Source organism: Rhopilema esculentum, chromosome 6 (genome assembly GCF_057945365.1).
Source record: "Rhopilema esculentum isolate cy_ngs chromosome 6, ASM5794536v1, whole genome shotgun sequence".
NCBI classification, from domain to species: domain Eukaryota; kingdom Metazoa; phylum Cnidaria; class Scyphozoa; order Rhizostomeae; family Rhizostomatidae; genus Rhopilema; species Rhopilema esculentum.
Genome location: NC_142820.1, coordinates 10,680,097 through 10,705,987, shown reverse-complemented (window position 1 = coordinate 10,705,987; position 25,891 = coordinate 10,680,097). Strand labels below are relative to the sequence as shown.

The window sequence follows — 25,891 nt, the reverse complement described above, 5'->3', positions numbered from 1 at the left end:
TAATAAGACCTTATTGATGCACAAGGATTCTTGCTAATCGAGCCATGACCGAATACTTGAGACATGAGATGAAACTTTTTATCTTTTGAAGGTGTATGTTTTAAGACGATATGTGAAGGAAATTTAGGGAGAGATGATGAAAAGTACGGACATTTTGTTGAAAAGCATTCTCCATAGACAGTGGTTTCTCAAGGACTTCGAAAGGTTGTGTCCCAAAAAAAATTGATTCCTCCCTTCTTAAATTTGAATTGATCACAGACATTTCTCGTGGCATGTAATTTGAGACGGACTATAGTAGTTTATTTTAACCTCTGTGTCTATGGCCCCGGGGTAGTCATAGTCTTTTGCTCCTCGGGGTATCTTCCGAGTAGTATTGTAAAATAAATTTGTAAGTAGCGTAGCTTGTATTTATGTATTGTAACTTTTTAATGGATATATAAAAAAAATTAATTTCCGACAGGCATTGATCGAGAATTTTACCAATTATTTGGTATCAAATAGAATTTAACTATCTATTTCAAAACTAGTGGGTAAGCGAAAAATTACCAATGCCTTCCTAAAAATGAAGGAGGGTAACACCCACCTCTGACTTTCTTTATTTGAGAACGCTCCTGTCGATGGGAAAAAAGCTGGTAAGAAGTGGATGGATCTCTTTTCTGCAGAATGTACAATGAAATAAATTTTTACGTGTACAGCTTAACTGCAAACCTTTATATCTGATTCGACAAGGGTTTTTATATTAGTAATGTAGGATGGGTAGAATTTATAAGGGCACAGTGGTTTGAAACTAATGGGGGCTACAAAGGAATTGTATATATTGGAAACGCAAAATTTTCTAACTTTTTGTTGTTGCAGTAGTGGCGCTACATGCTTTGCTATTATTTGCGCAATCCCCAATGTGATGACAAACATAAAAAATTATGCCAAGAAGTTGTTGCTTAAACTTTTAAGACGCCCTCAGTCAGGACCGGATTAAGGGCAAATGGAGTCCTGTGCTTTATAAGTTATGAAGAAAATTGATATACTATGGATACATAGACACATGGAAGTTTACGCATAGAAATTTAGAAGTAGTTAAATCATTACATTTTACCGAATAAGTCAGTTTCTGCAATTAAAGCATATTTTCAAGAGATTAAGGCTCAGATTGGAAGAACGCATAAATTTGTTTTAAAAGAAACTATAAAATCTGTTGCCAGAAAACTTATGTTTTCCAGGTGTCTGCGCAGCAACTTGAAAGATCGCTTTGCCTCTGTGTGGTAACATGCCTCTTTTTTGTGTGACATGTTGGTCCTAATGGAAACGAGGAATGTTGTTCAAGATTGCTTGGTCAGGTATTTTTTGACCAGTTGTCTATTTGATGTACAAATTTTATAGTTTCAATGAAAAAAATCGAGGTAAGAATTTAAGCAACAAGTTTGTTTATTCATTTTAACTTTTTGTATTTCTTTCGTCAAGTAAGCGATATTTCAAATATCTCAAACGACCAAAACAAAACGAAATTGATTGTACATTTCACTTATTTAAAAGATAACGTTATCGTTTATTGTGCTGTCCTAAGCGTGCATCCCCCAATAGGGAGGTGGTTCTTGTGGTGCCCCTAAAATGATTTAGCTGTATGTACTCCTACCATGACGTTGTGACTGAACTCTATAGGTCAGTGGTGAGTGGTGACACAAAGAGTACGGCCGACTTTGACAAGATCTTTGGCGTGCCAAACAGCCTCCATCTTAGAGGTACAGGTGGGCAAAAATCATCTAAAAATGTGCCAGCACTTTCTCCCATACTCTGCCAAGTAAGTCCTTGAATAAGCTGCCTTTTTTCAGGCAGACATTTAGCAAAAAAATATTTTAGGGTGGGGACCTATTTGAGGGGGAAGTATTTTAACTATTTGTACTTTATTAATATCAACCCTAATATAACTGTTTCTCTTCTCTGCAACAGTATGATCTTCAGCCTTTTGTTTAAAACCAGAGAAAGTTAACCAGTTATTTATTTTATAATTTAAATGGTAAATGCAAATTAGAGGTCAAGAAATACTGGACAGGCCTGTTTATAGTAGAATAGATACTTATTTATCTATTTTTGATATATACCAATTGAAAAACCATGAAAAGTATATTTGACATGCCAGACTGGAATTCTGTTGTCAGGCTTGCATGTCTATTGTCAAAACTGAGAATTCTGAACAGGCAAAAGCATGCAGAAGGGAAGTTTATGTGCAGGGAAAATATATTGTGGGCATGCAACAGAGTTTCTAGTTTGGCAGAAATATATTATCTTATCTACTGATCTCAATAAAGGCTGGATATTGCTTACACTGTCATAGCATTGATTTCAGTTCATGCTATCTGTGTTAAGACTCTTTTAAGCTGCATGAGTCTAGAACATAGAAATGGAAAAAGATGTCCAGCTAAATACTGCTTAAGATGTACACAGGCTAGAATAAAGTAAATTTTTGAGGCAAAGTTAGTAATTTATTGTCTTCTCTTGAAATATATGTGGATGCCTTACCGTTGATTGGCTCAAGTTGACTCTCATCAGAATGTTATGATCTTTCTTCAGTTTGTTGTGAAAATGTAACAGTTATGGGAAACATCATGAGTAAATTATTTTTAACATTTTGATTAATTTATTTTATTCACCTGTTCAATTAGAGTTCCCCGTTATGGGAAACATCACGAGTAAATTATTTTTAACATGATTAATTTAATTTATTTGGCTGTTCAAGTGGAGTTCTTTATAAGTGGGTGCCAAATGATAAAATGAAGCTTACAGAAGATCTGCAAAAATTCGCCTACTTTCATTAAATAAAAATTTAAAAACACTAATATAATCTAAGATGATACTTGCAAACCTAATTCTAGATTTTAACTTTCTGCTTTGCGTATTTTTAAAAATTGTAATCTGCAAGTAAACTCATGAGGTATCCAACCTGTTATCTTCAGCAAAATTTTTAGATGGTTGAGATTTTTTTCTGAATGCCTTGGTTTGGAAAAATAGGCTGCAATTGATCAAAACTTGTATGACAATTCAATGTGCAATTTTTTCAAAGCTCTATTTTTCATGGTTTTTTCGTATGTTTATATTTTAGGCACAATCTAGCAAGGTATATACATAGTGATTTTATATATGATGAATAATTTGGGGTTATTTGTACAACATAACACAAGAGAGCTACCAACATAAGTCAATATTGTCTTTCAATATCAAGTGCTTTAAATATTTGTTTAACAAGCATTTTCAATGCATTTTTGTAAATGCATTTTTAAAACAGAGATTAATTGTTTAACATCAGTGGCGTGGTGGCTCAAAATTGGCTAGGAGGGTGCTTGCCTTTTTGGTGCAACCCTAGAGTGAGGCAACAATGTTAAAGTTGTATAGGGATATTCATAAGCTTTTCTTATCATTATGCTCAAATTTTTAGATTGTTCAGAGGTTTAATGAAAGCTGCCACTGAGCTGGTGATGAGGCTAACTAAAACATTTACAACATAGATCTAGAAACGAGGAAAATCCAAGGAAATTTTCAAAATTTTTCTGTAATCGCTATGCCTGAATGTAAATATTGTGATAAGGGGTTTAATGAAAGCTGCCATAGTTTTTTAAAATTTTTGAAGTTATAAATTTCTTTGGAGTTATCATGAATATGCGCCTCTTCAGAGTGCAGATATATCAAGTTGCCTTCTTTGTTCACATTTGTTTTCGAAGGGATTTTGGCACTCTGTTGGGTTGCCTTTGTTGCCTCCTGATATCAGGTTGTTGGTGGGGCAAGTACTCCCTGGCCCCGTTGTACAACACCACGCCACTATTTAACATGGACAGCAAAAAATCGCTTTTTTGCTGCCACAAAACAAACCACATTTTAACTCAAATAAAACCATGATCTCAATCTCATTGATTTGCATCTCAAATGATGGTACTATTATTGTGAAGAATAATTAAACAAGCTACACTGGTAGAAAAAGCACTTGGAAAAACATCTAAAAAGAAGGTGGGTTGCTTGCATGTATCGGCAAATATATCATGCCCTTTCAAAATTCAAGTTCATATTTTAATAAATGCTAAGTATAAAACGTCACCCATTTGGCCCAGGATTTAAATAACCTAGCCATAAGTTTTCTTTTGGCTAGAATTTTAGTATATTGAGTCTATGGTGCTAAATGGCCATTTGCCACCCACTTTTAAAGCATATAATAACGATCAATGTAAGTAAATTGTACCAGGAAGGTTTTTTTAAAATAAATAACGACGTTTCGAGCATAGCCCGTTATCAAGTGGAACTTTTAAAGCATGCCTGATCCTTCCATTCACTGTCATTACTTCTGAAAGGCTTCCTTTAATATCCAAATCTAAAGACTTAGAGCTATTGCAAATTTTAAAGTAAAGAGGAATTAAACGATAATCAACCATTGCAATTCAAAGATGAGTTCACCAATGGTTGTTTTTCGTGTCGTCAGATGGTTTGAAAGCCATGACAACATTTGAATGTTTGAATGGTTCTTATTTCTTCGACCCATCTCATTAAAGCACTTTTACAACTTAAAAATTTTGTGCTAGTGAGATTCTTGGGCAATAGTTGTTTCCAGTTTTGTCAGTCCAAATTTTCATATTACTCACAAAAGCACAAAAGCCTCGTGCTATACCGGACCAAATGTATTTAACGCAAGTGTCGTAACTTGTCCTGGTGCTCGGTATGAAAAATTGCATTTTTAAAAACCAAGCATTACAGTTTTACAAAAACATTCAACTGGCAGCAAAAAAATTCAACATCTAACAAGCTGTTTTTCTCATGTAATGGAGCAGATGTCTAAGGCGAGACTGCCGCAGGAAAGTTGATTCTGTCCCCTTTTTGCATCGTGAACCATACCATGCAAAAAGATTGCCAACTCGTGCCTATAAAATTTCTTTGCAAAGCTAAACAAAATTTGTACTGAGTGATTATGGTTCTGAAAACAGTTTACTCTCAACTTATTCCGCAACAAATAGGTTATTGATCGTACAGACTTGGTTATGATGTAGTGCCATATTAATATGGTGCGATTTTCGTGCAAGTTTCATTTCAAAGTGTTGATCTCCAGGCTAGATTACTAAAGATTATCGTGCCGCAATTAAGGGTAAGATTAAGGGTAAGGTTTAATTATGAAGAATGCTTTAAATCATCGTATATGGATTGTTTCATAGACATTTTTGCATCTTTCGGAGTTTCTTCAACGTTTGCTGTAGATAAACAGCTTATAAATCAATCCGCAATCTACTTTGTGTTTTTCATGTTGAAGGGATCAACAGTTTTCACATTTTCACGAAAGATTTTAATTCAATGCGGTGAATGCCAAAAAATAACAAAAAATTGAAAAATTTTGCAACTTTTTCAGTTGTACCAAAGCCCTTTTATGTCACTCTTCGTCTGATACTCTGCATTTCAACCTTTTTATTCGTTGCACACTTTTCCATAGAAAAAAATACACTCCACAAACAGACAATGTTAAAAAATGAAACTCTGCAGGCCTATATATACAATATATGGTCGTTCTCATCAAATTGCCTTGAATAGGACTCAAATGAATACAAAAAAGCCAATAAGCATATTTTTTATCCTTACTGGAATCGAAGAAAGTAGCGTTATTCAATTTTTTAGACAAATTAGGTGAAATTGGAGAATTTCCCACTGCATACCAGACAATATCTCACGACGCATTTGTGTTTGAAAGAAAATGCTGTATGAAACGTTGAAAAGCGTCATCAATGGTCTGCGTAGATTTATTTGCAGCTATGGGTTGAAAATAACTCGAGATGAGTTGAGTGTTCTCCCGTTAATGAGTCCAAGTTAGGAAACAAACGCATCCAGTTTTCTTAACTTTAAATGTTTTGGCACTATCTTGGTACATGAGTTGATGTTGCTCTATACACGAATCAGATTAGTTTTAGGAAATCCAACTTTCCAAGTCACTACTTTTTGGTATAGTTTTTCCCGAAGCTTGTGGGAAGCTGGGCTTTGTAGATACGAAGCTTCACAGCCGAAGAACAATTTTTATTGTCTTTTCATTGGTTTTCCACGTTTTCTTACAAAAGTCTTTGCCGATCAAACCCACTTTTGAAATATTGCAAAAATGTTCCCAGTTGACAAATTTAGCGATTCTTTCTTTCAAATGTACTGAATTTTTTTTGCTTTCAGTATGTGACAAGACCTTTTTGCTTTTCATGCAGTCTTTGAATTAGGAAAAACATTAACAAATCCAATTTTGGTAAGACACTTTGATATCTAAGTGAGCATTTTTTGCTATAATTTATCTATATTCTACACAATACTGTCGGGACGATACTGCTTTGTGCAAAACAAAGGAGGACACATCATTTGGATACGTTTTATCCATAAGTCATCCCATGCCCATCTTTCAGAGTCATGGTTTGTTCTAATACTTTCATTTACTCGGAGCTTAGTTCATTTCAGTACTCAATTTTCGTGCTTGTTACCTTGAATTTTTTAGAATTTTCCATCAGGCTTTCTCAAAATGATTGTGAATATTTCATAACCCTTTCAGCCATCAAGCTTTTAGAATGGGTACCTTTATGTAGCTAAATACTTTGTATCTATACGTTTGTTACACATTAGCCTTTATTATATAGAAGTAAGTAACTACTCTAGTGTCTCTAATAGACGGGCCCCCGTGTATCAATTTCAGAAGAATTTGCCCTCCCCCGTCGCTTATTAGCACCCCCCTTCTATTAATTTTTCAAATCTGTCATGACCAGAACACGCAATTTTCACTTGTCAATAATTCCCCTTGTTATGTTATGTAGTTATTTTTTAATTGTCATAATTCCCCTTGTTATGTTTGTCTATCTTTATCTCTGACCATCTATCCATTATCAAGTAACCAGTGTCACAATCCTACTAATTCCACTGCCTTTTCATTGAAAGATTTACCAACATCCACTTCTTCTATTAGCTCCCCTTTGCTATTGAAATTTGCTGACATTTTATTGAAAATTGGCCAACCTGAACACCCACTTCTATTAGCAACCCCCTTCTATTGAAAACTGGTCGACATGAACACCCCCTTCTATTACCTCCCCCTTCTATTAGAGACGCTAGAGAAGACATAAAGAACAAGACGATTTTATAAGTTCATTGTTAATAAACTTGTTTGTATTTTCATAGATTAACTATGCTGGCTGTTTGGCTCAAGATGGCTAGAGTCCTTTAATCCTGAATTCGAAACATCATAAAAACAATTCTAATGGAGTCAACAATGATGAGGTCATTACAAATACCAACATTGATCATTATATGCGTCGTTGTAATGATGTTTGTACACAACCAATCGCTTGTTTCAAAAACTGAACTAGATACACTCGATGCAAAAATCGGTCATGCGAGTTTGGAACCAAAAGTGCAGTACTCACTTGAATATGACCCTAATTGTGAACTGTGCAAGTCACGGTCAAAGAAGAAAGTACATATCGTGACAACGTTCTTTCATATGGCTCTAATGAAGGGTACTGCCAAACTACTTCTTCCTAATTCAGATTGGGGAGATAAAGTGAAGATAGACAAAAGGGAAGCAAAGTCGATGTTCCAGAAGCGTGATCGTGAACTGCTAGATGTTTTGCAAATGAATTTGATGAATCCTTGCGTGATGGCGGTACATATTGTATACAACAATGAAAAGGTAGTGGAACACATTATGAGCCAAAAGCTCCGTTTTACTGACAAACTCATTTTTCATTTGGTTGCAAATCCCACATACCAACACATTATGCTGTATATTGGCAAGTATCTACGTCACCAGCTTGTTGTTTTTGCAAACCAGGACATTTATCTGGGCAGAGGCTGGAAAGATTTGAACCATGATCTAATCGAGGAAAGGAGAATCATGTATGCCCTTACACGGCACGGAAAACGGGAGAGGTGAGAATCTCGTTAGGCCATTTTGTTTTGTTGCAGTTTACTTCTGTGTAATTGATATAAGGTATTTCCACGTGTATCTGTCTTAGTAAGATTTAAGCTCTGCGCTAGTTTTGAAAACATTTGTTACCAAAGAAATGTATTGCTGCCTTGACAGATAAAATTGAATCACAGAACAGCATTTATCTTTTTTAACTATTTTTTCAATTTTTGAGGTATTTGTTGATGTTCTCTCAGTTTATAGGGTCAAAATTCAAAATTCTAAAAAATTGTTTGTTTGTGTGATCAACATTAGGAATCCTTTTGTGATTGAGCTTAAAGTTCACTGGTTTACAGAGAAAAAGAAAAAATCTATTTAGTGAGTTTTCATTTCGAAACAAAGGTAGTCTATTGCCAGCTATTGGCCAGCTATACCAATTTGTCATGTTTTTCTAATTTCGAGGTCTCTTAAAATTCAACAAACAATTGCCAAGGCGTGATATACTGCCTTTTATTTGCATGCTTACAGTTCAAATGTGAATTTTTTTGAATATTTTTTTAGGTATTGCCGAATGCCGGACAACTGTGCTCATTCACAGCCGTATCTTGGCAGTCACGATGCTTTTGCTTTCATCCTGACCGAGATGCCAAACCCAAAACATTTTGCATTGCTCAATCATAGAGGCGATCAGTTTGGAGTCGAGAATATCTTGATATTTGTATTCAATATAAAGTTGGGATACGAGGTGATTAACCCTTGCTTTGTGTTGTTCGTATATCATGTTCATTGCTCGAGGATTTTCTCTAATCACAGAGTAAGGGTCAATCGCTTTAATAATACTGGAATGGCGCATTTTATGGATCAGCTTTATGTCTAGTCTTACAGATACAGCCTAGTGAGGGAAATGTAGGAAGTAAAGAGTTTTTGATGATGGACATAGTGGTCATCTGGCTCTCTCAGGGCTTTTACCCGTTACTGAAGATCGATAAACCCATAGAAAACAAGAGTTTGGGAATTAGATTATTTAATGCGAATAAAAAATTCCCAATTAAAGCCTTGATTATTGCTTTCTCTAACGTTGAGAGAGCGTATAGGCCATGTGACAATGTTGCTTTGGCCATGTTGCTCCTTGGCCAAGCTTTCTCACAACGACACTACGTCTCAATCTATGTGCTGAAGTTTGAAACAGTATAATTTCTGACGAAGCGCTTTCTTTCGAACCAAATTGCTAGCCCTGTGATTAAATGTTTCCAAATGAAGTCAGTGAATATTATATAGAATATGTTTATGGATATGAAATAGTTTATTAGTTAATCCTGCTCCGTTGCCATCAAACTTGGATCTCTCTGGATTTTAGGCGATATCGTAACATAGTTGGAGCACTAGTTACCACTCAAAATTGATGCTATTATATGCTTTGCGAGGCGCAGCTTCCATACTCCCCTATACATCCCGGATCAATTTTGTCTCGGTCTGGTATACGTTTTTAGTCTAGGTATGTCTTCGGGTATTACTTCTTCCTTTTTCCATGAACCCAGCGTAGAATGCTATTTTATTTCTTCCATCAGTCTGTTGTAGTTTAGGGCTTATTTTCACGTACAGCTGCATCAGGTTTTAAAAACAGTGATATGGTTAGTTTTAAATTAGGTAGTATTTGTAACCAATGCCCTGCTTGGTATCACCAAAATGCAGGAGCCTTAATTTTTATGATTTTATACGATCGCATTGCAATGTAGGAAAATCTACATATAACCCTTATCTTTCTAAAATATGCATCTATCGTGGAGATTATGCAAAGATATAAATTATGCAAAGAGCTGTTCAAACGTAGTTTCCTTCAAGGTATGAGTTTCAAGGTAAGCTAGATGCAATAGAGTGGTATGTTAATTTAATGCATCTGGTAGAAATTAATGGGTCAATTGTGACAAAGGTGTTCATATTATGCTTCTAGAGTTGGTAGTGTATTCATATTTTTTATATAGATCGTACTTGTTAATTAAGAACCTAATATCATTGAAAAATCCTGGTTTATTTACAAACACTTCAGTGTGAACTTAACATTGTTTTGAAACAGTGAAACAGTTATGCTAGTTGATCCTTACATGTAGAAATTTTTATATTGAACGTTGTGTTCCTGCTTTTCACTCGCCTCATTTTTTATCGCTTTCATTCAAAGAACCCCATTTGTACAAATATGTTTTCTTTTTTTTCCACCGACAATTCAATGCTCATTCTTAAACAACATAGCTAGATGTATTTCTAGATATATGCAGCTTGAAAAGGATACATTTTATACCAATTGTTCAAGCAGCGTAAGCGTTGTCTCCACTTGTTACGTGGTTGTTTGAACACTTAGCAAGTGATTTTAAGAAACGTCCTTGGCAAGAGATGGTCAGCCAAAGTGATTTTTATGTACCCGTAAATATATATAATCATCGCAACGCCTTTCTTGGAACGTAAATTAATAGAAATTGTCTAGATCTATTCCTTGCTTTAAGTGTAAGGTTTACTCTCAATCTTTCCTTTGTTTTCTATAAAAAGATTCTTCACGAACAAGTTTTGTTGTATTTTAGTAATGATTCTCATTAGACGATAATATTGTGCATTCTCTGCTGCCATTTTTTATAGTCATCTGCATAACCCACATGGCCTCTTCGAGAAATCAATATACAATCAACCTTATTTCTATCTAATTGTCTGTTGACCTTAAGCGCCAAGCGTGAAACTCGGAGTAAAAAGTTGAGAATGATTTGAAAATATGCGAGTAATCGGCTTGCATAAGACTAGTTCAACTCTTATTTTCATATTTTTAAAATTGCAAGCAATCCTTCTCATGTAAACGGTGCGCCATCAAACATCAAAGGGCCGAATACGGTGCTCCTCAGGGCTTCTGCCTTGTTCCACTCTTGTTCTTGATATATCAATGATCTTCCATTTTCGTTAGAACGCGGTAATGTGACGATTTATGCTGACGATTTTACTATTTCCTATTCAACTAAAATCCTCGAGAATCTCCAAAATGTATCAAATTGTGACCTATCGAATCTACAAGAATGGTTACAGGAAAATGAGTTTCTACTGAAATAATCAAAACTCAATCCTTTTCTTGCTATTGTTCGAGCTTCCAATATTAATAGGATAAAAAGTCAGCTTGAACCTCAACCTTCTCTGAAATAGATTATTAAGGCACTGAGGCAATTTTCGACATAAAATATCTCAGAATTAAAAAAGGTCGTTATTTGTACAGGGATAAGGATATTCAAATTTTAATATGAAAATCAAATCCTTGAATGCCCTTGGTCTCATCAAACACTCTAAGAAATATTTGTCATTTGATATTGTGGATAAGATCTTCAGAAGCCTTGATGAGCCACATTTGAGCTGCTGCTGCTCAGTCTTCGGTGCTTATTCCATAAATAGACTCAACAGCTTATACAAAATACAGAACAATGCTGCAAGGGTTGTGTCAAGTAGCAGAGATATTGCAGGAATAACAGTGCTGGAATATTGCTTGGATCAGGGCAGATTGGTTTCCCCACACTTTCCTGACACATCAAACACGGCTACGTATTCTTTCATCCTCAGTGTTTCGGCGTCAAATTGTATTTGATGAATTATGAAATTATGAATTTTTTATGAAATTGCTCAAGTAACATTATTAAAAAAATTCTGTTCCTCTGGAATGGCTTGATTAAATTTCTAACGATTTGTTTTTTCTTCAGCTGCTCTCAGACGTTGGCTGCTTCCCAGCCCAAGTTTGCTTCGGAGGTTTCCTATCAATTTTTGTGGTACTTCCAAACGTAAATTTTGAGAAAGATAGTGCTTGTGGAAAACACAAACACGGTTTTTTTCACGAAACTTTGCTAAACACCTGCTTTCATTTTAAATTAATTAACACCAAACCTTGAATAAAGGTCTAGACTGGGCGGGCCTTGTTCAAGATGGACCTTTTGCATTTCCAGGAGGAATAACCAATGCATAAGCTACAAGTATGACGATATTGCTTGCGTATTTCAAACAACTTCAATTAACCCTTAGAATAGCAGGTCGTGAATGCTGTGAGTTACGTATTGTAGTACTGGTATCAAAGGTGCTTGGGGCTTGCAGATTTTCTGTAAAGCTGGTTGTTGCTCAATTTCCAATGGATTTCCTCGTGAAATTTTCCTATAAGAATCCTGAATCGAAGGTTTTATACATTCTGTTATTGAGTACATATAGACTCTAACATCGAAAGGGAGGAGGTCAGGCGAAGCTACAGGCAAGATTAAACATGCACCATCATGTGTTTGGGCGTTTATATCAGCAGCTGTGTCCATGGTTCTAGGAATTTTCAAGAAGGCTACTTAGGAGTTTCACACGCACAAATTCAAAACTGTCATGGGTTCGTTCCACTTTGCGTTCAAACTGCAAGTTAAAGCAGTTTATCTGGATTCCACCCTGGTCAACCCCGCCAATCATATGTGGGTTAGATTAGCCCGGGCTAGTTGCGCTCATACTATACAAAATGATTCTTGTTTACCATAACCCGGGTCGAGCCAGGGTTAAACTTCGTCCACAAAAATTTATTTGGTATTACTGGAAACTTGATAAGTACATACGCTAAGTCAATGTGGATGTACTATAAGTTTTTCGCTTAAAATGGTGTTATGCAAACTCAAGGATGCAATATGCATTTGGCACACTTAGCTGAATTAAACAGGATAGTAATAAGAGTGCAACCTTGCGTTATCCCAAGCTTTTTTAACACTAGCAGCTATTGTTTGATTTCTCGTTCATATTCTTCAGATCTACTGTTACAAAAAACGGCTCTTTGAGTCTTATTCAACAAACTTCATTGAAAAAATGTATTTTCTGACTAGAGAAGATTTTGGCAAAAACTACGTTCAAATATATAGAAATTAAAGCGACTTTTGCAAAACATATGCAACGTAATCTGACTTTCAAAAATAACAAATATTAATTGATGAATGTCATATAATTTCCTTTAAAATATCACTTTTCTTTCAATATAGAATATATTTTTATCCATTGAAAAGTTCAGCACTAGATTTTGATGAACTCACGATTTTGATAATCTGGAAGAATTTTGAAGACAAAGGAATGTCCATATTCACACAGGAATTTAGATTCTTAGATCCTTAGGAACTTAATCAGATTTTCTATGCAAAGACAGAAGCAGACAATACAAAGAATATCGAGCTGTCACTTTGTAGATTTTTTTGGAAGCTGAAAACCAATTACTCTTTTTTAGCATTGCAATCATATTCTTTCCGTAGGGAAACCCTGCTTGAGGACCTTTCCAACATTGTAAACAATGATATAACTCAGTTACCAATTACTCCGTCTATGTGGTTTAATACGTGATGGAAGTGAAACGTACAGCTCAATAGCAAACAGAATGATTTTGGAATGTACGGTCAGGTACATAAAAAATACAAATCGGTTAACCGCCAAGGCATTTACAATTCTGCATTTACAGCACTATCTGAGACCGTTTAACAAAATTTTTCCTTTGATATAGATACAGAAATCTTTCTCTTTTTACGACCCCAAACTGCTACCGAAAGCATGAGCATTTCAAATTTTCTAGTTTCTTTTGGCCTATAAGTTTTCGTAAACTGACTACGATGAAATTCCTATATTCACTTTTCCTATGTTTTTGTCATCTGAACTCTTACCCCAAGCTTTAACCATCTATTTCTTTTCATTCAAGATATTATTTAACGCTTTTCTTGTTAATTCTGCAAGATCATTTAGATCAACCCAATAATTGTTTGTTTCTCAGTAGATTAAAATTGCCTCTTAGTGTAAATATCTAGGAATCTTGAAGATATTTCATCAAACAGATGCATAAAGCCAGTCAATAGATACATTCAAGTGCAATCCTAAATCTGCAGAAATGTTCAGGGCCTATTCAACATACCATCTAACAGGGTAATCGAACCTGCAGCCATAGTGACTTTCAATTCCCCTAAACAATAGGCTATTGTCCTGCTCATGAACAAATGCTTTCCCCTACAGCTAACATGAACAACAATCTTGTACTGCATTGACATCAGCAATGAAACGCCGTATCAACTCAAAAATTTACACGCAGACGGGTAACTGCTCTCCCAGGCTAGATAATCTCTGCTTAATTCTGAGATTTTCAAAAAGATTAAAAATATGAGTAATGATTGAATCGAGAGCAGGGCATCTTTTAACATATAAAGTGGTGGGGAAATTCCCCACCAGCCCCTTTCCTTGCCCCACCAGTGGAACATGTTTGCCCCACCACTCAAGTGCCCTTATGATTCAGTAAATTCCAAAATTACCCCCCTGGGGGCTTAATTAATCTAGGATGTTTTGACTGTATGAGCCTAAAAAATTGTAAAAATACTAGTTCATTCATGAAATATGCCCCTTAAATTTATCCAGATCTAGCTTTGGAACATTCATTAAATTTATTAAATAAACTTGCCAGGCTGCGGGGACATCATGTTTGGTTTCTTGCCTTCCCGTTTTCACCCATTCACCTATTTGACCTCCCGGACAAAAAAGTAGCCCGTCCATGACGTCACTGCGGAGAGGAGATCGAAAAAGCCGCTGGATGTGTTTGTATTTGAATTTATTACGTAAAGGAGAGGCACGTCCATACTAGCAAACGTAATCCAAGGCGTCATTGTTGACAGAGAGGGAACTTTCGAGGGCTTAGCGAATCAATGAAAGGAGGAACTTATTCTGATTTTGTTTAGCCATGGGTTAAAGTACAGAGAGCAATGGAAGAGAAAGCTGTAACGACAACTAGAGGGAAATCCCATCAAGGCCAGGGTCTGATGACGGAGCGGAAGATTTACGACGTGTGGTCGATGAGAAAGGAACCCCAGGTTAGTTTCATCTCAATCATAAACTTTTTAAAATATATCTTACTGAAGGTTGGGGGTTGATAGCTATCTCGTTTACCAAAACTGCCTTTAATCTTTAGGCCATCCCGACGGTTACATCAAAAATTATTTTGCCATGTGGCAGTGGAAACGTAAGGCAATAATGTGTGTGTGCAGCACGTGAACAAATGAGCTCCCTCAATAATTTCCAGCTACAATTATCATGTTAAATTCTATGTAACTCTTAGTAAACTAGTAAAATAGAATAAAACATGATACGTTTAGCTTTTTAGTTTCGGTTCAAGCTAACTTGCCTGAGGAGGCTGCGGGTGGTGATATCTCGCGCGATTGAAAAGGTCAGAAGTAAATGGATTTATTGCGTAATGTTTACTTCTTGGAAAAAATAAGATTTAAAAGGAAGTACCTAAAGCAAAATCATAACAAAGAGCAACTTGTTTAAGATAGGATTTACATATTGATCTATTTCTTAGCTTGTTTATGATAAATGATACCATTTATGAAAAGTGTATTATCAATTTGAAATAAACGATATATGTAAACTGATTGAATTTTTGATACAGCTGTTCAAAAACAGTTATCTCTGTTTGTCTTTTGCTGCCTGTCCTTGACCTGCGTCCTTGACCTGTTTTTTCTTCAGTCTCTGGGTAGTAACTTAAATTTTTTCACGATTTATCTTTGTTGGTAATCAAGCAACATAAAAGCAATCAAGTGGATATTAGCAATTTTACTACCATCCAGTGATTAATTTAAATATATAAAATATATAAAAATTACAAAAATCATATAGAGTGAATGATAAGCACCAGTGAGGTAGAATATGTTTTTTTTGGCTGTAAACACCTTCAACCACCTTATATGTATATGAAGTTGGCATAAGTAAGTTGTGACAATGAAATTGCATCCTCAACTCAGCTTTTTAAAAAAGAGTCTTGCAGTTATAATACCCAAAAAATCATGGTAAACTTGCAAGTTTTGCACCCCTCCTCCTTCTAACCATCTTTAAACATGAATTTCAGAGCTTTGATGTTTTCCTATACCTACTGGTTGTTTATTTTATCTAGTAATCTCTTTAAGTACATAACTTTGTGTAAGACTAGCTGTTATAAAATGATATTGTTAAACAAGTAGTTTTATTTGAAATAATCTATTGGACAAAGCAATTTTATGATACTGAATGTATTATGTCAATATTAAATCACTATCCAGGCAAGTGTTAGTCCCATATACAATTATCATTACTAAAACAAAGCCCTTGCACTTTTTCAGCCAATAACTGTAACCTATGGGTCCAACTTTATTGTCAACTGCTGTCTATCTTTGAATTAGATACCACTTCTATTTTGTGCAATGAACAGCTGTCTCCTTGAGTAACCATAAAGCCCTTTGGTTGATTGGACCTAATCCTTTGGAATAGACATTAAGCCAAAAGATGCTTATCCCATACGTTGATTAATTGTGGAGGAGGAACATGGTCTTTTTTACAAGTAATTTCCCTGTCATCTGATGGGTCATTGAAAGCTCAATAGATGCAAAATGGATACCAAACAACCCACTGCTTTAAGAATAGAACGGTTTCTTGGAAATTTAGTTGAGTTGGTGTTTCTTTTGTATTGAGAAAGGGGGGATTGTTTAAAGGAGGACCAAGAGCCTACGTTAAAGATCACAGTAAAAATTGCAGTTTGAAGGGCTATAAGGTTTACAGTATTCTAAGTTCCAAAATGACTCAGTTCATGCGTACCTTTTAGGAATTTTTTGGGGCCAAAACCTACTTAGACCATCTGGTGTTCTAGCCCTTGGTCAAATTATTTCCCTTGTTGGGTATGATGGTGCCCACATAAGATTTATTCATTTTAGTAGCTAGACTGTAAAAGAAAATAACAAAATAAACAAGCAAACAACAAACAAATAAAACAAACACCAACATTTCCTTTCTGTGATTTTTGCAGCATTGTCATGTGATACGAATAAATGTTTAAAGCTGATATCCTGGGATTGCATTTACTGTGTGTTCGAAATTTAATTTCCCTTGATTTTCAGTCTGAATCAGAACTAATTCCTCAAATAGCTATCTGTTGAGGGAAATTCCCTCAAATAGCTATCTGTTGAGGGAAATTCCTCAAATAGCTATCTGTGTACAAACTGTACATACTGCTTGCGTACATAAGTCTTAAAGAAAAGTGGAATGTGGAGGAATGGTGAGTTCCATTGGGGGTGGGTAGTATAAAACGTGCAGGGCCTCCGACGAAGGGGGGGCCACTTTTTTGCAAGTTTTTTTCAAAATCTTTTGTTATGGGTGTTAAATTTTCCCTTGGCCCCTTCACTTTTCAACCTTTATCGGAGCCCATGACATGCAGTTGACAATTAGACCTTCAGATATGGCCCTTTTCCCATTACAACGATAAAAAGACATGTGAAAGGGAAAAAAACTTTTTGGGACTTATTGGAGGATGAAAGTGCCACAGTTCCCCATTCTTTCAGTGTTCTATATTGACATCTCAAAGGCAAAAACTGATGAAGCATACCATGTATTTTCCATTATCATTTCTAATAAGTTCTAAACTGAGTTCTCTCACGTAGATCCTCGATGTCATGAGAAATGTTGACCGAGCCAAAGAGAAATGCTGGATCTGTTTAAGTCCTAACTTTGGTTTTGAAAAAATATCTAAATAATGACACAAGTGCATTTCTCAAGCTCCAGCTTGCATGGAGCATTTTTAAGGACTTCAGGTTTGATGAGCTAACGATCAAAAGGGCAAATAAAGTCGTATAATGGTTTTTATGGAACTCTTTGTCGCAGTCTCTTTGATTTTGGTAGTGAACAGCCAGAAATGAAATGGTAGGCGGCAAAGATATAAGATTTATAACTCGATAGTTTGACTGATAAGAACTTGGTATACCTCAAGTTCTACCTTGATGGACTCTGTCTGATGAATTTAGATAAGCGGCTTATACCTAAAATTCTTTATCACTTGTAACATTGTAGCCGTTGTTACTATAAACACTGAATAATGAAAGAGGGCGTCACTCCTACTAATCAGGGCGATCTGTTACCATGGTAAAAAGCTGACATGGAAAAAGCATTTGCTTGTCTCGTCATCAGCCCATTCCAGACTCTAAACTGGTACACAAGGCTTTGACCTAGCTCTAATACATTTCTCGTTTACCTATGCATCGGGTTTTAAGCTAAGGACCGCCCCAAACATTCCTATACAGTGAAACGTTATTTTAAAGGATTTTCCACAACTTTGACACATTAATATTTTTATTAGGCAGCTGTTTGCTTGTGATTTTCAATCGCTACCCCTTTGTTCCTGTTGGTTTTTGGTTGCTAGCACCACAGGCCCTAAGGATAAGCCGCCGTGCTGCGTCGTTTAAACCTCCTCTAAGTCGCGCTACCCAACTGAGTCAAACAGTCAAACGTTACGATAGATAGCTGTTTGCAAACCAATTTCTTTAAAGATCTGCAAAGACAGGAGTTATTGCAATGGATAGCAGACCTATAATATGTATTACTTCAGACAAGAGCACGCCGTCTTTGAACAAAAAGCGATCGAAGATTCCCATAAACAATAGCAAAATAGAAAATGTAAGTGGTAAGCCTTTTAAGTTATGATTTCACGGAGAGATGTGTTAAAGAACCAGGTTTTCTGCTGCTATAAATCGCACGAAGACAGTTATGTAGCACCTAGGGTTTATAAGATCTTGGATTTGCAAAAACAGGACATATTTTTTGAATAGTACCCGTATAAGTTGTTTTTTCAAATCAGAAATACGACTGTTGATTTGAAGTTTCTGATTCATAGAGCGAACTCTCACCTTGGGAAAAATTCATAGTTAGCTAAATTTACTTTTGCTTATTGATTGAGCTTCTTTGCCGTCATTGATATATCTATAACATTAATAAATAACTTAATATTTATCGTTACCAACAAATATTAAAATAAAATATTTATGCACGTAGAACGCAGATCATACCGGCTTGCGTCAGTTGTTGTAAAAGACGTTCCTGTCAAACAAGAATTTGTCGACCTATTTTTCAAAAATAAACGTGCTTTGAACTTGTATTTTTAGGTAGGAAGAAAAGAATTCCTCATCACAAATTTACCTTGTATTTTGACAGTGACATGCCTTGCTCTCCCTCTCTGAAGGTTTTGCAAACCAACTAACAGGAATCAGAAGATATATTTTAATAGTCAAAAAGGATTTAGCATCTAAGAAGCAATTTTGACATTCCTAGCTTTTATCTCTGAAGCTACTTTCGTTACAAGAGCCTGAAATTAGTTGCTCATTGAAGCATTTTTACTTTTTATAGCAAAGATTTTGTGTTCTCTTATCTTTGAAAATCAATCACAATAATCATACAATGGTAGTGATTAAGAAAAGGGTATTGTAATAAATGGGTTCTTCACAGCAGTAGAACAGTATTGTTATCTTCACTTTTCGCTTTGCAGGATGCAAGCCAAAACGAAAGTAAAATCAATTTAGCGTCAGTTCTTGAATCTGCACTCGTGTCTAATGAGGAGTTCGACGCATGGCTGACAAAGAGTGAGGCCATGCTTGGAGATGAAGTCTCTAGCTTTGCAATTTTCGACCTTCAAGTTATAATGGATAGAAGAAAAGAACTTGAGGTAGGACTGATTATGCGAAACGCCTTCTAAGAACTCAAGGCCAGTTTGAAATATTTCAGTTCATTTTAAAATAGTTTAAGGAGGTTAGCCCTTCAGCGAATGCTGGTTTACAAGGGGCTCTCCGATAGGCCAGTTTTCAATTTCCTATCCTTTTCTTTTTCAGACGATTTTATATTATTTTGTAGATATGTTATTGCTAAAATTTATAATTAAAAAGTATAGCTGGACATCTACTTCCATTGTTGAAGTCCTATTTTTAAGATTAGTATTCTGTTGCCCTTCTAATAAAACTGAATTGTGGTTTTACTTAAATTAATATGTTTCCTCAGACAGCATTGAAAAAACAAGGAGAGTTCGATGAATCTTGACAAGGCCAGTGAAAGTTATTTGATATTGATGGAACTTTTGTAGTCGTATTCTTAATCTTAAACTTAATGTTTAGGAGCTGTATGAGGAGATAGAAAAACACGAACCAAAGAATATGATTTTAGCGGAATGCCTGCAGAAATTTTGTCAGATGATTCCACCGTCAGAGGAGAGGGTCGAAAAAAAGGCAATGATTCGTGACACGAGATCACGTTTAATGAAACTGAGGTTAAAAGCTGTGGAGCAACGAGAAATTTTTCGAACTGTCGTACCCCTGTTGTGTCATTACAATGAGAATTCGGTGAAGATACAGCCATGGCTTGACGAAGCAGAGTCAAGGTCATCGCCATTTCTTGAGAAATATGGCGACGACGTTGTTTTGTTAGAAAGTGCCGATGCAATAGAGGTAAGAATCTTTTTTATGTATGCATATTTTGAAACTCCGAATCGTTGGTTTTTTCAGCAAATTACTTAAGCTGTTGAGATTTGCTTGCCTGTTATTACTAGTCTAGCTTCTGATTGTCTTGTTAAACATAGGCATTGGCTTTTTATCAAGTCAGATAACTGGATGTTTAGCTGATGAATTAGATCCATTATTAAAGTAGTGTATGCGTATTGGCTTATATACGTCAATTTTGGGTCCGGGTTTTTGGGCAGCATATCATTAAGTTTAATCTTTTGTAATGATTAGCTTTTTGATAAGTTGTCTTTTAATGTAGATAATCAAAGTGAGATAGTTCTTTAGACTTCTGCCAAACATACTTTCCCAGACAGGTTGCTAAAGCATTTTCATTCATTTCCAATCTTTTTGTATTAAAGAAGTAGTTATGAAATCGTTAAGCTTCCACTTTTTTATTTATGGAGAGATTGGTACGGTGTAATGATATGTGCTTGGATTTCGAAAGATTTTTTGAAAGATGCAAAAGTCGCTTAAGATATCTGCCAATCAACATTTACCAATCAATAACCACTGTATATGCCAATCAACCAGTATATGAGTTGAATGAGAATCACTGATTGGTCAATCCTTGATTGAAAGATGGCTTACGCCCCTTTAGTATCTGTCGACTGTCTTTAAACCCTGTTGTTATGATTTAAGCAGATTTGGCTTGTATTGACACCAATTTTTCCTTTCATACAAAGTCGCTGCTACGAGACCTCTTAGAGCAGAAGCCAACATACGAAGCGTGTTTGACGTATGGTGAACTGGCTTTGCACACGACAGGAAAACCGTTTGTAGGACTTAAGGACGATCTTGAAAAAACAATCGAGAGATGGGATACGCTGTGTGTCAAGTTAGAGAAATGTTTAAATAGGCTTGACGTAGCAAGGGTCAGTGATGTTGTGTTATTCTTCTCCTCAACGAATGTTGCTCTATAGATTAAGGTTATATTGACATTATTGTATGCCGGAGAGAGAATTAGATCCAGTATTTTATGAACATATTAAAATAAATCATGAATACAGTATATTTGAACCCAAAGGCAAGTCAGGACTATAGAATAACAGTGGTGAAGGGTTAACAGCATAATAAGATAGGTGGCATTTCTGCAAATTGAATTTTTTATTTTTTTTAACGTTAGCATAGCTAAGTCAGCACTGGTTAATAATACCGTATTGAATGAAGTACCATTTAAAATTTCAAAGCTCAAATCATTTGCACTATTTGTTAAGAATTTAGTTTCAACATTGGGAACTCCAGTTTCTTTATGTTTTTTTATTCTTTCTCAGGGGTTGGATTTCCTAATTTCGATGTCATTAATTTCCACGGTTGGAACCCTATGTGTACAATTTCATGCTAGAAAAATGTTTTTAACATTTGTACTATTAAGGAAACAATTTGCTGCATTCTAACGTTTAAGAAGTCTTTAGCTACAAAAACTTTCTTTTGCGCAGTGGTTTTGAAAACTTTATCGGTGGTAACAAAATTTTTTTTTAGAAAATTGACGAGCAAAATCAAAAGAATGAAGCAGAAAGAATTGACAGACAGGTATAGTTATAATTCATTCAATCTTTCATTTGAATTAAGACAATTTTTTCAAAATCAAATGCTGTCAACCTTTTTCAAGTCAATTTTTAGAAGTGTAAATGTGTAGAAGATTCCGATAATTCCGAGAAAAGCTCATCCAAAAGCAAAAGACAAACCATGTTAGAGCGCACTGTGAATTGCTGGCTCTTTAGTAAGCTTTGGCTTGTGCATCCGTCCAATAACCTGAAATCCAGAGCTGCAAAAATATGTTTCTTTCTGGGAACCTGGGTAACAGGAAAATTTTGATGTGATGTGTTTGTGTACAGGAAAGGTTTGTGTACAACTGCTCTACCAATAGAACAAACAAATTTCCAACAAGGGCTTCTAATTTATTAGGTCTAGAGAAAGTTTCTCATAAAATATTGTAATTTGGTTGTTGATTGCATCTTTTTTATATGTGAAAAAAGTAGAATAAAGTGATTTGTGAACCAAATGGCGATATGTTTGCTTACTGGAAGAAAACTTCAACATAGATGGTGCTCGCTACAATTAACTGGTAAGAATTTGCGAAGTCTCCCAAGACCTCAATCAAGACTCAAGTCAAGTACTGTATTGCTAGCAGAAAGAAAACTTAGGATGCATGTAATTTTCATAGCTTTTTATCTTTGAAGATCCGTTGGCATAGCCTGATATCAGGCACTTAAAATAGCACTTTTAAAAAATATATAAGCTGCCCACTTCAGGTCTGCAGCTTTATCGGTTAAAAAAAGTCCTGGAAAATGTTTTGAAGATTGATTCAAAGTTATACAATTTTTTGTGATTTTTGACAAATGAGTAGCAGTTTTTGTAAAGATTTCAAAATGTGAAACTTCTTTATTTGATACATTTTACATCCTTAGGGCATTAAACTTACGTTTCTATGAATCTGCTGTGTAATAACAATGTTTGTGTTTGCAAAAAACAGCTGGTGTTATAACATTTTGCTGAAAATTTTCTGCCAAACCAAAATATTTTCTGGGAATCTAGTTCCCAGGTCCCGATACTTTTTTGCAGCTCTGCTGAAATCTATAAAAGGATTCATCTATTGCAAGTCTGTTCCATTGTTCAAACAAGATAAACATAATCAATCATACAAATATTCTAAAACATCCAGTAGTCACATAAATCGTGATTAAGCCATACAAACCAAAGAAGATAGTGTGGAAGTTTTTATTCTCATCCAGAAAATTCAGCCACACAAAGGGTATGAAGAATCTGATTGATCTAAACAAAATTCACTCAAGCACGCTGCCTCATTCCTATCAGACTGTCTCGATCTATGTACGGAAGAAAATTTTTGAAACTTTCGACACCATCTGACTTTCATTTTACTGATCAAAGCTGGAACGAATGGATCTTTTTGTGCATAGGGTCTTTATTCTATCCCCGGGGATGTTGCATTATTTCAGTTTTTTAAGCTTGCAACAACCCTTAGAATTACAAATAATAAAGAAATTTTCTTCATTTCCTGTTAGATTCGCAGAGAAGCTCACAATTGCAATTGTCATAAACCTTTTCAAATCGTGCGTGTGGCTGAAGGAAAATACACGTTTGGAAATTCAAAGATAATTCGTCTTGTGAGAATTCATGGTTCTAGCATTGTTGTTCGAGTTGGAGGAGGTTGGGAATTCTTGTACGAGTTTCTGATGAGATGTGACCCTTGTAGAGGTGAGTGAATCGAATCTTCAAGTCAAATATTGCCAGGAAGCAGTAAAAGGTCATTGATGATTGCATATAGGAAAAATTTTCAGATCTCATCAAAGAATTTTTCATCTTGGCCACAGTTTGTAATTTTGAAATAACCACTGTCTTGAAAAATTGTGGTCATGGCTTGGTACGTAAATGTAGGTCCATTTTTCCGTATTTATTAATTGTTGGTCACTTCGAAGTATGCTGAAATGTATATTTCCTCTTTCCCATTAGACTCTCTCCTTTTTCCTGTGATGACGCTTAAATGTGTCATTTTGGATAAAAGATTGAGAGAAAAATAGCAATTAATTATTGCTTGCCTGAGACTTGTACCTAAGGAAGCAGTGAATTTTTTTGGCTGTATAGGAATCTTAGGGGCATTTTTACAGGTTATTTTAGTCAGCTAATACAGCTTGACCCAACTGCATATAAATTAGGATAGGCAGAGAAGAATTCTAGCCAGATAAAGTGCTAGCTGTCCAGCCAACTTGAAATTTTTTCGTCTCTTTCAGCCAAAGAATACTTTGAAGACGGCGTGGAAACGTTGAAGAAACTTGGATTGAAGCCAATTGACGAGCGTAGGCACTCATTTGCGTTTGAATCAAGGAGGGTTTACCATGCTGGGATATCTTCGTTAGCAAGAGGACATTCGTTTCACAAATTAGCTAACAATGGATGCGAAGGGGATCATGAATGTGGTAGCCTCGGTTCTAGTTTTGATAGCCTCGATGGCGCGTCCTCTACCAGCGATGCTGGACATACCTGCAATACAAGAACCCCTGATCTGAAAGGAAGCCACAAGGAGCAGCTGCGAAGAAAAATCTCTGGTACAAAAGTTTCAAGGACAGCTGAAAAACCAAAGGGTTCTCCGGCGGTAACTTTAAGACCGAAAAGCTCTACACCAACATGTACAGGAAGGCCAGTGCGCAAAAGCCTAGTTGAAAGGCAAGGTGATTTTTCCGAGAGAATGAAATTGGCGAATGTCCAAAGAAAACTAATGGAATCGAGTAATTTTTCATAATTTATTACAAATTTGCTTATAGTCTGTGTATAGCTTTATAGATTGAAAAAAGTGTGCTGAAATTTCGAATACATTGTTAGAAATAAGGAAATGTGGATATCCTAGGCTTACAAAATATGGTATCTGGGAAAAAAGAACCCTGTTTGATATCCCCTATTCTAACATATGGCATCTCAGCTGCCATTCAAGAATGCATTTTTAGGAATTTCGTTTCTCTCTTTTTGTACCCTTTGTGATAGGCTATCTGTCTGTCATTCTCTTTGGCTACATTTTAAAGGTCATCCGATCTTTCCTGCCGTAAATTTCATTATCATGTGCTCAATTTCTTATGCAACCAGTATACGCTGTGTTTGAGTGAAAAGCCCTAAACTTTAGCTTACAGCACAGTTATCATGTTGAGATATTTTGCTGTGATTTTCTTGCGTTTATGGATTGTATTTTACATTGTATTATACTTAATAGTTTCATAAAAAATTCAAAGTAAAGTTAAAGTTTTAGATAGGCATTCAAGTTGTTCATTTTTCTATTCCGTAAAAGTTTTGTTGTTCCTTATTGTGTTTTATGTAAGAGTTATTTTACTCTTTATTTTAATGGTCTTGCATCTTATTAAGAAACTTGTTTCAAGGGTAAGGATAACAATATTTCCACATGAAATAACAAACAAACAACAGTAAATATTTTATTATTTTTTATTTCAATTTGGCCGTTATCCTAATGCGATAAATACATTGTGTTACAAAATTTGTTAAGATTAATAATTATTTGAGTCTCCCGGAGAACATAGTTATTTTAATTACTTTAGTAATGTGTAAGTATGGTATCTTTGTTTAAAAGAACATACTCTAATAGATGCTTGGTGTTTTGGAAGTTGCTTGGTGTGTTCTGTTTCATTCTAATATACGTAAAGTCTAAAGTAATTGTTACTGAGTTGTAACTTGTCGATTCCGTAGTTCTTAATACTTCTTGACGTATGGTTGATTAGCATTTAGTTTACGTATATCTTCCACTATTTCAGAAATACGTTAGAATATTTGAAAAATCTGATATTTTTCATTATTGAATTGACACCAATACATTCATTATTTGATATTCAATTAATTGTTATTATTTCAATAATTTAATAGAATTCAAGATTATTATTTATTATAGCTGTAAAATTATCTTTAGAAATTCGGAGGAAATCTTTAATACTGAATGCTTGTTGCTCTTTTGCATTTTACCTTGCTCGAAATATTTTTTGATCAATTCATATGTTTGATATGGTGCAGTAGCATATTGTGCAATTCTGATTGGCTGCCAACGTAAAGAAATCCAAATGTAGATACGATATTTTAAGAAAATTAACAAATTTTGTTATAGTATGATTGAATGGTTCGGAGTTGACAGGGTTAGGTGTGGCTACGGAAT

General features: G+C 35.3%; 2 protein-coding genes across 4 annotated transcripts; both read left to right on the top strand.

Moving 5' to 3' along the window:
* The first annotated feature begins 1,288 nt into the window (after positions 1–1,288).
* LOC135686440 (uncharacterized) lies at positions 1,289–10,030 on the top strand. 2 transcript variants are annotated; one of them, XM_065202669.2, is made up of 3 exons: positions 1,289–1,397; positions 7,162–7,911; positions 8,450–10,030. In XM_065202669.2, the coding sequence occupies exons 2-3, from the start codon at positions 7,241–7,243 to the stop codon at positions 8,763–8,765; spliced, it is 987 nt and encodes a 328-aa protein (XP_065058741.2). In that variant the 5' UTR covers positions 1,289–1,397; positions 7,162–7,240; the 3' UTR covers positions 8,766–10,030. The 2 variants fall into 2 exon arrangements, with proteins under 2 accessions (XP_065058741.2, XP_088965167.1); XM_089109041.1 differs by lacking the exon at positions 1,289–1,397 and adding an exon at positions 1,657–1,795.
* Positions 10,031–14,430: 4,400 nt separating this feature from the next.
* LOC135686136 (uncharacterized) lies at positions 14,431–25,670 on the top strand. 2 transcript variants are annotated; one of them, XM_065202312.2, is made up of 7 exons: positions 14,431–14,754; positions 19,224–19,400; positions 19,843–20,172; positions 20,910–21,098; positions 21,706–21,756; positions 23,250–23,442; positions 23,976–25,668. In XM_065202312.2, the coding sequence occupies exons 1-7, from the start codon at positions 14,647–14,649 to the stop codon at positions 24,482–24,484; spliced, it is 1,557 nt and encodes a 518-aa protein (XP_065058384.2). In that variant the 5' UTR covers positions 14,431–14,646; the 3' UTR covers positions 24,485–25,668. The 2 variants fall into 2 exon arrangements, with proteins under 2 accessions (XP_065058384.2, XP_065058385.2); XM_065202313.2 differs by lacking the exon at positions 14,431–14,754 and adding an exon at positions 14,761–18,358 and having other exon boundaries at positions 23,976–25,670.
* The last annotated feature ends 221 nt before the right edge of the window (positions 25,671–25,891 follow it).

Coding starts and splice junctions, on each gene's coding strand:
- LOC135686440 (XM_065202669.2), top strand. CDS start 7,241: ATGGAGTCAACAATGATGAGGTCATTACAAATACCAACATTGATCATT. Junction 7,912..8,449: donor CGGCACGGAAAACGGGAGAG/GTGAGAATCTCG, acceptor ATATTTTTTTAG/GTATTGCCGAATGCCGGACA.
- LOC135686136 (XM_065202312.2), top strand. CDS start 14,647: ATGGAAGAGAAAGCTGTAACGACAACTAGAGGGAAATCCCATCAAGGC. Junction 14,755..19,223: donor CGATGAGAAAGGAACCCCAG/GTTAGTTTCATC, acceptor TTCGCTTTGCAG/GATGCAAGCCAAAACGAAAG. Junction 20,173..20,909: donor AAAGTGCCGATGCAATAGAG/GTAAGAATCTTT, acceptor TTTCATACAAAG/TCGCTGCTACGAGACCTCTT.